Source organism: Panthera pardus, unplaced genomic scaffold, assembly GCF_024362965.1.
Source record: "Panthera pardus isolate Hobbes unplaced genomic scaffold, ASM2436296v1 HiC_scaffold_27, whole genome shotgun sequence".
Lineage (NCBI taxonomy): Eukaryota > Metazoa > Chordata > Mammalia > Carnivora > Felidae > Panthera > Panthera pardus.
In genome coordinates, this window is record NW_026526843.1 from 95,383,865 (window position 1) to 95,399,787 (window position 15,923).

The 15,923-nt window shown below is 37.3% G+C and overlaps 1 protein-coding gene across 1 annotated transcript; it reads right to left on the bottom strand.

Moving 5' to 3' along the window:
* Window positions 1–1,673: 1,673 nt before the first annotated feature.
* Window positions 1,674–6,508, bottom strand: LOC109249323 (E3 ubiquitin-protein ligase RLIM-like). The gene is made up of 2 exons (XM_019419678.2): window positions 6,268–6,508; window positions 1,674–4,734 (listed from the first exon to the last, which is right to left on the bottom strand). The coding sequence occupies exons 1-2, from the start codon at window positions 6,506–6,508 to the stop codon at window positions 3,083–3,085; spliced, it is 1,893 nt and encodes a 630-aa protein (XP_019275223.2). The 3' UTR covers window positions 1,674–3,082.
* Window positions 6,509–15,923: the final 9,415 nt, after the last annotated feature.

Sequence of the window (15,923 nt, forward strand, 5' to 3'; positions counted from 1 at the left end):
TTCTAGGATATATAGTTGTACATATAGAGGGAGAGCAGGGAGAGTGATAGTATAAACCATCTTATGTGGACTGGAAGTCCTCTGACTTTAAGGGCTCATCTGATTAGGTCAGAATATCCCAATTAACTGTGCCATATGTCATAACCTACTAATGGGAATGATATTCTAGCACATTCAAAGGTCTCATATTCCATGGCTACTGTAAAAGTCATTGGGGGTAATTTTAGAATTCTACCACAGAAGGCATATATGAATGTACTAAAGCATTAAGTAGGCAGTTGTTATCCTCTGGAAGGTTGGCACATGTTAGGATATAAGAAGCCAAGCACTGTTATAATTATTCTGCTCACTTTAAATGAAATAGATCTAGTATCAGAAATACTCAGTAACAGGGACACCTGGGTGGCTCAGTCAGTTGAGCGGTTGAGCATTGGATGTCAGCTCAGGTCATGATCTCGAGGTTTGTGAGTTCGAGCCCCTCCCCACCCCCATAGGGCTCACTGCTGTCAGACTGTCAGTGCAGAGCCCGCTTCAGATCCTCTGTCTCAGCTCTGTGCCCCTCCCCAGCGCTCTCCCCAAAATAAATACATATTTTTTTTAAAAAATAGTAACAATCAGAATATTCAAACAACTTTCAGAATTTAATGTGAGTTTCAGAGGTTCATTCAAGACTTCATTTCTGGGGGCCCCTGGGTGGCTCAGTCAGTTGAGTATCCGGCTTCAGCTCAAGTCATGATCTTACCATTTGTGAGTTTGAGGCCTGCATGGAGCTTGCTGCTGTCAGCACAGAGCCTGCTTTGGATCCACTGCCCCCCACCACCTCTCAAAAATAAAACATTAAAAAAAAAGACTTTGTTTCTAGCCACACAAATATCTTCTGTGTGAAAAATATTCTAGCTCAAAGATATATCAAAAGACATCATCAACACTCCCCATTTATATTTCATGTTTCTGTGTAATTACTGTGGCTGCCAACAATTCACACAGAAAATAAAACTTAGTGATGATACCGACTTTAAATTTTTAGAACAAGTTTATACTTAACATTGTCCATATTTACATCGGTTGCACATTCTACAATATTTATGACTATTGCTTTGGTTATAATACGATGTACTCTCACCTAAGCCAGGATTGAAAATTTTAAGCAAAATTTGCTGGTTTGGCCAATATACAAAACAACAACAACAACAACAACAACAACAACAACAACAACAACAGAACAACCACCCCAACCCCCCCAAAAAAATCTCCAGAGTTTCCAGGCTGAATTAAGAGAAAAAACCTTCACTATGTTTGGATTGGAAAGGAAGCATGACCTAAAATTGGATTTTAAAGTGTCATAGTTTTGGGATACTTTTATGGGGACAACTAGAATTGAATTAAGTAGGTGTGTTTTTTAACTTGGGTTTTACCTTTTTACCTTAAAGCTTTCAGACTGCAACTTGGGAGGCCGTAAGCAGTAATTGGATGCTTTGGGTCACTCACATAAACATTGAGATATAGAAACCGTAAGACACTTTATAAGAATTAAGGATATGTTTTTAAAATATATATATATATATATATATATATATATATATATATATATATGAACTAAACTTATAAATAAAAAGAAATTGAAACCTGAATATATTTATATAGCAAAACTTGAAGAAATACCTATACTGGCTTCTTTCCTTAGTAGTTTACAATCACAGCAAACCAAAGTGTGACGTGTTTAAAAGCAATGTAATTAACTTCTATGGGGTTGTCATCTCATCATCTCATCACTTCTAAAGATAAAATGTACTTGTTCTCTCCTTTATGGTGTCAGCTCTGAGTAGGTGAAAGGAAAATTAAAAAAGGATTGTTAAAGAGCGAAGTCAAAGAGCAAAATGGAGGGCAAGAGTTAGAGGCAAGAAAGCATGCAGAGTTTGAAGAGAACTGGGAATGCTGGTTGTGGTAGATGGTCTCTGATCTGCTCTTTGGATCCACTGGCCATCCTTCTCTGCCCTGTTTTGTGATTCCAGGAGGCTGACCTTTATCAGCTTCATCAAACAGTCTCTCTTACTGTTGTCTTCAGGTTGGGTTTCGCTAATGTAAACTACCAACAGTATATTATAAATCAGGAGCAAAGAAAGGGAAGGGTATTTGTATTTATTTCCATGACCCTTTACTCCAAGTTTTAGATTGGCACTGGCTGCCTTTTGTTCATCTAAGGTCACAGCTCTTGTTGGATGGCCTTTTTCTTCAACTACAGGACACTGTGTCTGGGTTGCAGGAACTACTACTTCTCTATGCCCCTTGAAGCCTAGTGGTGATAATACTGGCTTCTCACAGTTGCTAGCCTAGGGTACTTCAACATCTCTTGGTTTCCTTTCATTCTTTATACACTTTTAGTAAATAGTCTCTTCATTAAATGCTATTCCATCACCATTTTCAAGTATGCCATCAATTTTTGCCCAGGACCTTAACTGATACGTTGGTAGTAGAAAATGGGAGAAACTTTAAGGTAGTATTAGCGAGTGATATGAACTGCTAGGAAGAGAGATAGAAGACAAAGTTTTTAAAGCTTTTTACAGCATTCTTTGAATAACATTAATTTTTTATGTGATTCTAATAAATTCTTAACTTCTTAATTATTTTGGTTGCATTCCTGTTTCTTTGTATGCACATCTAAGATGAGACAGGGCTATGAGATGTCTGGGATTTACATGACTAGATAAGACTACTAGGATCCATCTGGGTTGATTATATCATATTAAGACATTTCTCTCATGGAATTGGGAACATTCCACCTGAGTGTACCTGTTAAGTTTCTTTTAAGATGAAGTGATCTAGTATGGTGTAAAATTTGTTTTTGCTGTCGGATAGGATAATATTGTTTGTTTTTTAAAAATATTTTATTCTGGAAGAAAAAGTAGACAAAGTCCAATCATTCCTTCAAGAACCTATAATTCAGTTCTGATTGTTACATTTGGATTAAATTTTAGATTAGTTTCATATTGCCGTATTTAAGCATCACTCCAGAAGTGGACATAAGCAGGTGACTACTGTTTGACCATCACTATAACACTTTATATAGCTGAGAATTCAGATCTCAATTAGAATTTTCTCTCTCAGCAGAACCTGCTACTTCCCTACGACAAATTGGACAAGTGGAGTTCTCTGACAGCCAGCGATCGATACAGTGGACATGAAATTCATGGGTGCAAGGTAGGATGCGAAGTTTGTTGCCTTCTGTGTACTCGGTGATGCAGATGGTACAGGCTTTTAATACACCACCTTCACCAAAAGATCTTATAGCCAAATTGTCAATCTGTGCTTTGGTAAGTCCTGTATGTTGGTCATGATCATCTTCATTTAAGAGGAAAAAATGGTCCAGATTAAGGGAGGTCCAAGAGTCACTGTCATCAAATATTATTGGGCTCATAGATCTATTTTCTCGCCTGGTTTCTGATGACAAGCCTGGTGGTAAGCTTATGTCATTACTGCCTTCAAACATTACTGAGCTAATTTCTGAATATTCATCCCTGGAGCTGGAACTGGAAATAGGAGTAGAATTGGAACTAGACAGGTAACTGGAGCCTGAACTAGAAATCAATGTACAACTTGAATGGAAATCAGAACTAGGATTTGAATTGCAATCAGAATGAGTCCCACCATCAGAAGCATCTCTTTCATTTCGTGACTCTTCCCTTTCCATGTTTGGACTTAGGAGTGAGACACTGTGTACTAAATCAGTGTCACTGGCCCTGAGATTACCACTTAAGCCACTGGATCCTGTCACTGTCTGCCTTAATGTGCTCTGAATTGCAGGAGGTGGTATATCATTGAAACCAGTAGTTAAAATAACATGAAGAGAAGGAATTCTGGCGTTCCTGACATAAGCTCTTGCATCTGCCTGCTCAGAATGTGGAAACATATCCCTGCGTCCTCCTTGTTCACTTTCTAAAGTGAGAGCGTTGTTTGGCGTCTCAGACGTTAACTGAATTCTGGTAGCTGTGCTGTCTCTTTGAGAGTCCACCCTAGGATGAACTTGTCCTACTTCACAATTGAACTGTATGGTTGGATTTATCTGTCCCAGTCCCTGAGATTCATCATCATTGGTTGTGCCTGGAGAATTTTCTTCTTGAAGTGCACTGCTTGATCCAGAAGTTGCAAGACCCCTATTTTGCAGCTCAAGTCCAGTTATTTGCTGTCTTGATGTTTCTTGGTGCTGAATCCTAGAAAATCTCTCAGTCTCATTTACCAGAGGCTGCTCAAAAGTTGGAGATGTTATACTATAATGAAATCTTCGTAAAAGTTCACTCATTCTGTTTGGAGCCGGACTACTTTCAGTTCTTGCTCTGGTTCTCCGATGGTCAGGGCTACTGCTTCTTGCTCTTCGCCGACCTCTGGTAACTGGGACTTGTATTAATGCTTCAGTTGTACTTTGTTCTGATCCAGGTGATCTTATAAATGTTGATTCAGATTGTGTGTTTTCTGCTTGACTTTGGCTGTTTTCCATGTTGTATGTTCTGGGAGATCTTGTAGATGCTACATATTCATTCTCTGGATTTGGGCTCCCATTATTAGGGTTAGAATTTACTTCTAAACTGAATGTGGAGTCATTACTGTCTGAATTAATCTGGATTATTTCTTCCCAAGATTGGTTTTCTCTTTGCCCACTTGTCACATATTCAGTTTGTCCGAAAGCGTTCAGCCAGTCTAATAGATACTCACCACTATTATCGGAAGACTCTCCTCCACCTGTTAACAAAAAGAAGTGAGGGCATAAAGGAACTACCAAAAGTAGAACCATCATAGAATAGCACTCTGAAACTTTGTTGCAAAAACAAACAAAAAATTAGAACTTTAGTACTCAGATATTTTAAACAGATTTCACATATATAGAGTTAATACTTTGTAAACTACATTTTCTAGATTTACGAGAAGAGGCAGGAAAGTTTGAGTTCCTTCTGAAAAGAATTAATTGTAGATAAATTTACAGAATCTTTTTTATGTTTTCAAAGGGAATCAGGAGCAAGTCTATTTTCAATATTTCACCATATACACGGGCTTGTGTACTACTGTGGGAGGAAAGTCAAGAGACAATTTTTTACTCTATTGTCAAAACACGAATACAATTAAACAAGGTTAAGGTACAGTGCTAGTATTTTAGTCTGATTTACATTACTGCCTAATTCTCATGAGTCAAAATATTACTTTTTCTAGGCTGTTAAGTTGTTTTAAAATATAAGACGATTGTAGCCATTGCCCAAATTTAAATAAAGTCTATAGGTTTAAAAGTATTTGAATACTTCTTTTAAAAACGGTGGGGGGAGGGCACCTCGGTGGCTCAGTCGGTTCAGACTTTGGCTCATATCATGATCTCACAGTTAGTGAGTTCGAGCCCCACATTAGGCTCTGTGCTGACAGCTCAGAGCCTAGAGCCTGCTTCAGATTCTGTGTCTCCCTCTCTCTCTGCTCCTTCCCTGCACTCACACTGTCTCAGTCTCTCAAAAATAAATATATTTTAGAAAATTTAAAAAAATAAAAATATTTGAATACTTCTTAATGTGACAGGATTTTGAATTGACATGAAATTGAAGGTCAGATCAAATGAATAACCTGAATCTAGCATAGTACATTTGAGGCCATATTTAAGAACTAAACTGTTATATATCCTCTTCATTAGACAGTAAAATTCTTTACTTCACACTAGGAGAAAAGCACCAGACCTGGGGTTAGAGCAGGATTTCTCAACCTTGGCACTGTTGACATTTTGGTGCTGGGCAACTCTTTGTTTTGGGGAGCTATCTTATACATTGTAAGATCCTTGGCGTCTGCCCAATATTTGCCAATAACACCCACTCATCATTTTTGACAACCAAAAATATCCCAAGACATTGTCAAACATTTCCTGGGGGATGGGGGCAAAATTACCACCAGTTGAATAACATATATAGTATTTTTTTGCTGGTGAAGAAGGCCATATAACAAAAATAACTCAGGAAGTGGGAGGAACTTTCAGTTGAGGTGGAAAACCAAGAAAATATCAATAGGCTATTTCACACTGTTTCCCAATTAAAGTAATCCAAATATGAACTGGGGAGGAAAAAAAAAAACAAAACACCTATCTTTACATTTTCACTGAAAATCAAGTAAATACCAGTTCTCTTTGATGAGAAATTACTTAGCACCAAATTAACATGTGCCACTTCTGATTCCTCTTTGGCTAACACAATTATGAAGTTCCTTACCCATCCCGTTCTAGTCTCCCTCCCTAAAAGTGAAATATACCTGTATTTTCCTCCGAGTTTTCCGGTGGGTTTTCTTTAATTTGTTGAAGTCTCTTCAGCAACTCTTCTAATGTACTTTCACCAGGGATGCCTAATAAATCGTTATCCCTCATAAGCTTGTAATCTTCTTCACTCAGGTTATTTACAAATTCATAGAAATTTTCTTCCCGGACCAATCGGTCCATCTGACTTCTCCTCCGGGCCACGGATCCATCTTCTTCGTCAGAATCTGAATTTTCCATCTAGACGAACAAGTGGAAAAATATTTTTTATGACATGCTGTTGAAATACAATAACCAGATTTTAATTTATATTTGAATATAACATATAAAATAAAATAACTGGATTATCTTTCTCTTTCCGTTGGAACAGCTTTCTCGTCGGCGCTCCTCCCTCACCGTAGTCCACCAGTGTCTTAGGAGTCAGTAGCCAGCAACCACTTTATACCAGAATTTGCTAGGCCGCGTTGCCTAGGCAGCCATTATATTCGCCATTATTACCAACTAGGGACTGTAGCAACCTCCTGTAGGGTAGGTTTCTTTTCATTTCGTTCAAACCCAGCACTATCCTACCTCCCTTTAGTCACACGAGCGTCTTCTCAGGCGTTCAGGAGGCTTTTCCAGGCTCTGATGTGCTCTAGTTATTTGTATGTTACATTAAAGAACCCAAATGTAACTAGTTATGTTACATATGACTGACTACTGCAAAATGGCGCGCACGCGCGCATGCGCGCGCAAGTCATTCCAGTTAAATGAAGCAAGTCTCATTTTAAGTTGCCCATGGAAGTCTTTTTTATCCTCATGAAATCCTCAAATCATAGACACTAAGAAAGCCTACAATTTTTGATAATTTACCAGGGCCATGCCTGAATTTCATTAGTTGGGTCTTTTCCTTTTCACTCTTTTTTTTTAAAGTTATGTTTATTATTTTATTTTTTATCATTTTTAATTATTTTTAAATATATTTTTTATCATATTTCACTCTTAATAGCCTCCTCTTGAATTATCCACTCCCTCAGGCTTTTGTCAAAACAAACAAAAAGGGGCATCTGGGTGGCTCAGTCTGTTAAGCCATCAACTCTTAATTTCAGTTCAGGTCATGATCTCACCATTCATGAGTTAGAGCCCTACATTGGGCTCTGAGCTGACAGCATGGAGCCTACTTGGGATTCTCTGTCTCCCTCTCTCTCTGCCCCTCCTGTGCTCCCCCCTCCCTCAAAAATAAATAAATGAACTTAAAAACAAACAAACAAGCAAAAACATTGACAGGTTTTCTGGTCAATTCCTTAAGGAATTCTCCACAAAAGCATAGTTTCGTTTTTGTTCTCCTTTCTCATAATATTATAAATATTTACTTAAATCTATCCAGAGACAGCACAGGCACTTTTAAAACAGATCTAGAACAATTATTTGACCTACTGTAATTGTGTACTGATACCACTGATTTTGTTCTCTATATGTTAGTGCAGTTAGGATGGCATGGTGAGAATAATGCTCATTTGCAATGCTATCTGAAGGAGACCTCCAAGAGTTTTTGGACTCATGAATACTATCAGCCCACTTAATTGTTTTGGAATCCTTCATTCAAGTTGTTCCTGTAAAGAAAAGATTTGGCTATGGAATTTTAAACATTATTCAGTTGGACTTATTTAACAATTAATCTGTCCAACATGAACTGAATCAGTTAATGTCCACTAGAGATATGTCAAATATTGCAAAATAAAGTACTCCTGAATAATTTATACTCCAGGTAGTGGAAAATCACATAGAAACTGTGAAAATACAGTATATTATATGCTATAAGAGATTTATATCTGCACTATTGTGTAAGTACAAGAAACTGTGTGTTGATTATTTAATCAGAGTTGGGAAATATTTCAGAGATACTACATTTAAATATGTATCTTTAGATATAATTATAAGTTTCTACTGGTAGAAAGTGGCAGTTGGGCATATATTGGTGAAGAGTCTATGTCAGACTGAGGGAATAGACTTGAAAGACCTTGGCTTCTTTGGGGAACTGTGGCCACAATTTTGGAGTTGGGGGGGGAAATGATGTGAAATTAATCACCGAAGGAATAATTCACATAGACTATAAATTGAATTTTGATTTTTTCCTATCAGAAATAGGGCACATGGGGTGCCTGGATGGCTCAGTCAGGTGAGTGACTAACTGTGGCACAGGTCATAATCTCATGGTTTGTGAGTTCAAGTCCCACATCTGGACTCTCTGCTGTCAGCACAGAGCCCACTTGGGATCCTCTGTCCTATTCTCTCTGCCCCTCCCCTGCTTGTGCACTATCTCTGTCTCAAATAAACATTTAAAAAAATGAAAGAGGGCACAGATTAAGATGTTCTTTTTTTTTGTTGTTTTTTTTTTTTTTTTTGAGAACAGGTGATGGGTTTTGGTTTTGCTTGCTTAGTTTCCACTTAATGTACTTTTGATAATAGCACCTTGATTTTCTTGAGGGAAAAACCCATTCTTCAATCTTAGTCCAATTGGTGTAGGTTTAGCTGAAATCACTGCCATAGATAAAGGAAAAGACATGTGATGCAGCCATGTCTAATCAGCATATCTCAAATTGCTGGTTATTGGTACCTGGTTTAAGCATGGGCATGTGACCAAAAGTGTATTTAAAAGTAAAATCTGTGGGGTGCCTGGGTGGCTCAGTCGGTTAAGCATCTGACTTCAGTTCAGGTCATGATCTCACAGTTTGTGAGTTTGAGCCCAGCGTCGGGCCCTGTGCTGACAACTCAGCCTGGAGCCTGCTTTGGATTCTGTGTCTCCCTCTTTCTCTGCCCCTCCCCTGCTCATGCTCTGTTTCTCTCTCAAAAATAAATAAACATTAAAAAAAATTAAATAAAAGTAAAATCTGAGATGTTACCTGTAACTATTGAAAATGAAAAAATATTTTCTGCTGTGGTTGCTAAGCTGGTAGGATATAAACCTAAAGATGCTTGTGCTATTTTGTGTACCTGAGAATGAGGAAAATCACCATAAAGAGACAGAGGAAAACACAGATGGAAAAGGGGCTAGATACTTAAGAAAAAATTTGAGAAATTTGAGAAATAAGAAAAATTTGAGAAGCTAGGATTTTTAGATCTGTAAACCAATGTATTTCTTCTTCTTTTTTTTAATGTAAAGCTTGCATAGAATTTTTGTCACAATTGGAAGGTTCCTAATAGTTATAGCAAGAGAGCAATACGATCAGTGATCTAATCAGATGTCTAAAAGTAATTTTTAATAAATTTGCCACATAAAACTTATTTGCTATTGTCTAGTTTATAAAGTTAATATGTTTATATAGGTTTAATTGGGTTTAGTCTTTTATGAAAAAATAATACAGATTTTTTCTGTCATTTATTTAGTAAGTATTTATTGGGTTATGAAATTGTATATAATTAAGTTGAAATAAATGAGCATTCATTTTCATTTGATTATGATTTAAATCTGATTAGGCATATATGTTAATTGTGTTAAATTTCCTACTTCAGTGTTTAAAATGTTGATCCTTTTAAAATGTTCCTAATTTTCATATGTGTTTCATATATTATACAATGTATTCTGATACATTGGCCCAATAATGTTCATTTAATTGTCAAATGAAGAGAAAATACCCTGAAGTAAATTACCTCTGAGCATTTCGTTTATATTAAGAAACAGAATGGTTCTGTGAAATTAGTCAGAGAGACAAATATCATAGGACTTCACTCATATGAGGACTTTAAGAGACAAAACAGATGAACATAAGGGAAGGGAAACAAAAATAATATAAAAACAGGGAGGGGGACAAAATGTAAGAGACTCATAAATATGGAGAACAAACAGAGGGTTACTGGAGGTGATGTGGGAGGGGGGATGGGCTAAATGGGTAAGGAACATAAGGAATCTACTCCTAAAATCATTGTTGCACTATATGCTAACTAATTTGGATGTAAATTAAAAAAATAAATAAAATTATAAAATTTTAAAAAAGAAACAGAATGGTTCTGGTGGGAATTAAAATATCTTTCACTGATACCTTAATAAAGAGTGAGATAATGTTGTATGTGAGCAATTAGCTCCTTGATGGGATTTTTAGGACGCTTAAATTTAGCAAAATCTTACTTAGTGTGAGTAGGTTTGTGCTTGTGTGTGTACGTATGCATATAAGTGTGGTGTGATTAAAAACTTTAAACATGTTTGGTTAGGCTAATAACAATTGGCTCAGGTATAGTTTCAGGGTACTAGTAACAGCTCTATTTTACTTAAGTTTTGAAATTTCCTTTGCAATGTGAATGTACCTCATCTCAAACATTGAGATGTTCCTACAACATTACCATTAAAGTCTTGTTTTTAATATTTGTTATCAGACATCACAATTGGTTCCCCAAACATTATTTGAATTCAGTGTTTAAAAGCAATATACTTGAGGCAATTCAATATATAGGAAAGAGTATTGGATTGAGTATTTAGAGACCCTGGTTGACGACTAATCATTAATTCATTATTTGCCCAATCATTTAAACTCTCTAGACTCCAATTTCTGAAACTCTAATATGAGAAGGTTGAATCTATTTTTTCAAAGTTTGATTTATTCAGTTGCTTAGACAGAGAATTGGGCAGTGGGAATTGAAAAGAACACCTAAACCATAGTGTTGGATTGGCAACCATGAAGTAAAGAGGAAAGGGCAAGTGGGGATTTTAAGTTAGTGCAGCAATGCTGAGCTAACAGAGAAGCAAGGGAATCAGACCAGGTCCAAATTCCAATGTCAAGCCAGAAATAACTGTCTCCCAGAACATTAATTCAAAGCCAATAAGTTGAAATGGAGTATTGAGCCATAGAAGGTAATTCCAGATGATTCCCAGCAGAACCAGGGCAAGGTCATGACAAGCTTGGGGATCAAAGCCTTGAGGTAATAGTGTATGTGTATGACTTTGATTTTAGCTTGCTAAGTTAAAACATCTATGCCTTGGATCTCTGAAGGTTGATACTCCGTTGTCTTAACATTTTTGTTTAAAGACACTTGAGATGGATGACCTTAATATTTTTTTGTTCCACAATTTTATGAATGAGAATATAATCACAACAAATCTTAATTTTTAAAACACCAGGAAAAATGTTTTAATTAAATTTTTGCACAGTAGTTACAGTACAGCATAAGCATAAGCAAAAAGGTAAAGCAAGCTATTATTACCAAATTATAAATTATTTTCTTCTTAAAATTTTTCATATTTAAATTCATAAATGAAGATGATCAGATTTACCATTTTGGAGGCGAGAGGAAAAATAAAGGCATATTTATCATCTTCTAGATATGCTCACTGTATGCTCTGTTTTATATATATATGTATATATATATTATATGTATATATATGGCCTGAGTGACTGGAATTATAATTGTCAGACTTTTTAATAAACTGGATAGCCATTTGTTTCTTTGCAGCACATCATCCTTACATAGGAACCAACAGGAAAAAACAGGGAATAGCTAAGCATTCTATACTAGAAAATAAATTTTTTTTAACGTTTATTTATTTTTGAGACAGAGAGAGACAGAGCATGAACAGGGGAGGGGCAGAGAGAGAGGGAGACACAGAATCTGAAACAGGCTCCAGGCTCTGAGCTGTCGGCACAGAGCCCGACGCGGGGCTCGAACTCACGGACCGTGAGATCATGACCTGAGCCGAAGTCGGACGCTTAACCGACCAAGCCACCCAGGCACCCCTAGAAAATACCACTTTAACAGCTAACCAGCATTATTCAGCTGCTATACAACTGTGTCTAATGCACAAAAATACCTAAAAAATTAGAGCTGTGTTTGATAACCCATTAAAAAAATCACTTGTTTACACCTGAAATGTTTTTAAACAAATGCAGGTGCAGATTACCATTTAGATCCAAAGGTAAATAGCACATGTACATAAATTACAACAACTTTAGTAGGTCTTTCTTTTAAAAGGATGATGGCAATGATGAGTTGATCCCTAGGCAGTTTTTAACTATTCAACAAGAATAGTTAAATTAGATCAACATTCTGTTTACTCTCAAGACCAAAGTCAGCAGTATTTAAAGAAATATCCAAATCAATAACTTCAAGTTGCTCACCCCAACATAGAAGATATTGAAATAACAGCAACGGCATGCCATATAAAAAGTTTACCACTTGAGGCAAAACTTAAAACAAGAAAGTTAGGTACCATGTTGAAGAATGAACTTTTCAAGCGCTAGTGGCTTGTTCCATGGACTCTTCCATCCAACGAATATGTCGCTCCCTTCCCCTTCCCCACTCCTGCCATTTCCCTTTCCTTTTCTGAGTGCTAGTTAGGTTGCTTGCAGACTCAGCCTTAAGAGGGCACCACTCCTTCCTCTTCAGGAAACTTGAGATTCTTAGATTACAGTCTGGACTTGGATTTCCTTTCTGGTGGAAGGCTTCCAGATCTAGACCTGGGCCTGGTTGGGAAGAACTGGACACCAAGGAGGACTTAGACTTGGATCGTTAGATAGATCTGGATACAGAGGTTGATGATGATCTGCCTTAAGAGCGAGATCGAGGCTTTGCATGGTGAAGCCAGATCTGCCCTGAAATCAGGATCAATTTCTACTAATTGGAATGGCATTGATGCTTTGGGCTTTGACTCTGACATTTCTACCTGTGGGGAGGATTTCTCCAGCAGTGGTGGCCACGATGGGTATCTAGCAGGTGAACACCATCTGCACTTGCTGTTCATGGCCATCCAGCACCATCCTGTGTAGGGTGTCCATGGCAACCTTGGTGTGGCACTTGTTATGCAAGCAGATGAAAGCAAAACCACGGACTCTAGAGAGGCAGTCCTGCAGGATGTACACATTGCTCATGCTCTCATACTTGTCAAAGACTTGTCACGGCGTATTGGCTGAGGTGCATTAAATCAGGTTGCTTACTTTAAGAGAAAGCAAGCCCTCTGCATTGGAAGAAGGGCGACGATAAACTCATGGCCTTTGAGAGCTCAGCCTGAGCACTGCAAACTGAGTGCCAGAAATTGAAAACCTGGGAAGACTGCAAGTTGTCCCAGGCAGCTGCAGTGGTTTTCTCAAGTTCGTTCTGCTTAAAGCTCCTTTCTTGCGTGTGTGTGTCATCTTACTTCTGCGTGTGGGTGCTTAGAGACACTAGAATATATGACACAGAGCTATCTCTATCTATCTCCTATCTATATCCTATCTCCAGAGCTGAGACTGCCTGAGAAACACCTCCTTACCAACTTTTTTTTTATGAATGTCCATGACTATGTAGCATATCTTTTTGTGAAATTTTCAGTATATTTCTAAATACAGTTGTAATTACAGATAAAAGTATATACATACACGTATAATTTTGTGATGTGAAATACTTTGCTGCAATGCTGATTCATGTAGACTAGAAACATTTGTCTACTTAGAGACAAAAAAGAAACAAAATACCTAAACAAGTCATGAACAGATGAGATGATTCAGTTGTAATAACAGGCAAAAAGAAATTGAGAACTACTTTCAGGGTATGAATTGCAATCAGAAACTCAATATGGGCCTTCTTTTCTGCTTAAAAAAATATAATTAAATGAGTCAAAGGTGTTATGATCTGTGATTCCAAATTATATAATTGAATATAACACAGCTTATTACAATTTACTGCTTCCTCATTAATTGACCCAGTATACTGTCTGATGGAGTAAGTTCCTTTCATTTTAAAAATTGTTTTTAGGGGCGCCTGGGTTGCTCAGTCAGGTAAGTGTCTGACTCTTGATTTTGGCTCAGGTCATGATCTCATCTTTTGTGGGGTCGAGCCCTGCATGGGGCTCTGCACTGACAGTGTGGAGCCTGCTTGGGATTCTCTTTTTGTCTTTCTGCACCTCCCCTGCTCATTCTGTCTTTCTCTCTCTCTCAAAATAAATAAACATTTAAAAAATTGTTTTTAGGATTAATAATTATATTTCATCAAATTATTGACATTTTTCTCATGAATCATGTCTACTGCACTCCAATAAATGAGCTTCATAACCATAGGGAGTAGAAAATAATATTTTATTAAGTATTTCTCATCTTCAATGAATATTATGTGCTCTTTGCAAGCCACAACATATTCTGCTCATTATTTAATCCGCAGCTATGTGCTCTGGTTATCCATTGTTGCATAATAACCTACATCAAAACTTAGTGGCTGAAACTAATGATTTATCATTATTTTATCACTCAATTCTAAGGCACTGGAATTTGACACAGGACAGTAGGGCTTGTTTCTCTTCCCCTGTATTAGCTGAATTAGCTAGGGTGACTGGGATAGCTTGTCTGGAACTACTGGGTGTCGGCTGGTTCCCAACCCCCACCTCCTGACCTCAGCTCCTTTTCTAGAGCCACTCCATGTAGTTAGCCTGGCAGATTTCTAGTCTTATTAGATTTCTTACATAGCAACTCCAGTTTATAAGAAACCATAGTTCTCTTAAAGTCTAGGTCGAGGGCAGTATATAGTATCAGTTTTGCATTACTTCTAGGATTTTCCATTGGTCAAAGCAACTATAGGCCAAACTAGGTTCAAAGGAGGAGAAAAAGAATATCTCATCGAAAGAAATGTGAAGGATTTGCAGCCATCTTTAATTTATCATAGGCCTCTGGACAGATAATATTTACATTCTTCTCACATGAAAAAATACATTCACCCCCTTTTAAGACCACCAAAGTATGAATATCCAGGACCTGTTATCTTAATTAGGTCTAGGGCAGAAGAGACTCTTCAGGTGCAATTTCTTGAATTTTATTACTCTTAATCAGACCTGTGAAATAAAGGGGCACATTATCTTCCCTTCTGTCATGTAACAGACACTCTTGAGCTAGACATAAGATAGCCTTAACAGACAGTTCTGTTCAGTAGGAGGACTAGTCCACAGTAATTCTAAAATTCAACTAGGCATATTGTTTCCAGGTCCTTGGTTAGACCCTAGTCCCATTTCTAAGTCACAAGTTGGTCATTTGGACCATTCAAATAAATGGTCCATGTCAATGTTTGTAGCAGAGTAGCTTTCTTAGTGCGCTTCCTGTGTGTACAAGGTTGAGAGTACCAAGAATTTTTCTCATTCTGAACTGTTTCTGTCCTTTTTAGTCTAAGCTCACAGCGCTTCTAAAAGCACAGATCCTCTATCAGATTGCTTTTGATTCTTATTGGGTGTTCACTCCATTAAACAAAATCCACACCCACATTTCTTTCTGAGACAAGTCCTTATCTACCTTTGGTCACTGTGAGGCTGATGTGAGTTGCCTAGCAAAGAGTTAGTAAGGAATGTTTTGAAATCTTTCTGAGATCTTTAAAAAGGGATTGGATACCAACACCCTTTTCTTCTTTACTCTGAAATTGATTTTTACTGTCTAGGTTGTGTTCTTTGTTCTGAGGCCATTGTTTACCTTTGGATCTTTTCTTAGCTGAAAAGGCTGTCCTGGGAGCCTTTTTTGCATACACTTTTGTTCTAAAACGGAACAATTTCTCCTTTAGTTCATCTTCTGTCTTCTCATATATTATCAGAGGCATTTAAAGAAGTCACTTAAATTTTCTTTTTACTCTTTCTAGCCATCTCCTTAGCCAGATTTATGAGTTTATTAGGTACACTTGATATTTTCCACAATACTCCAGGTGATAGTTTTCGCTAGTCATTCTGCAATAGGTAATTCAG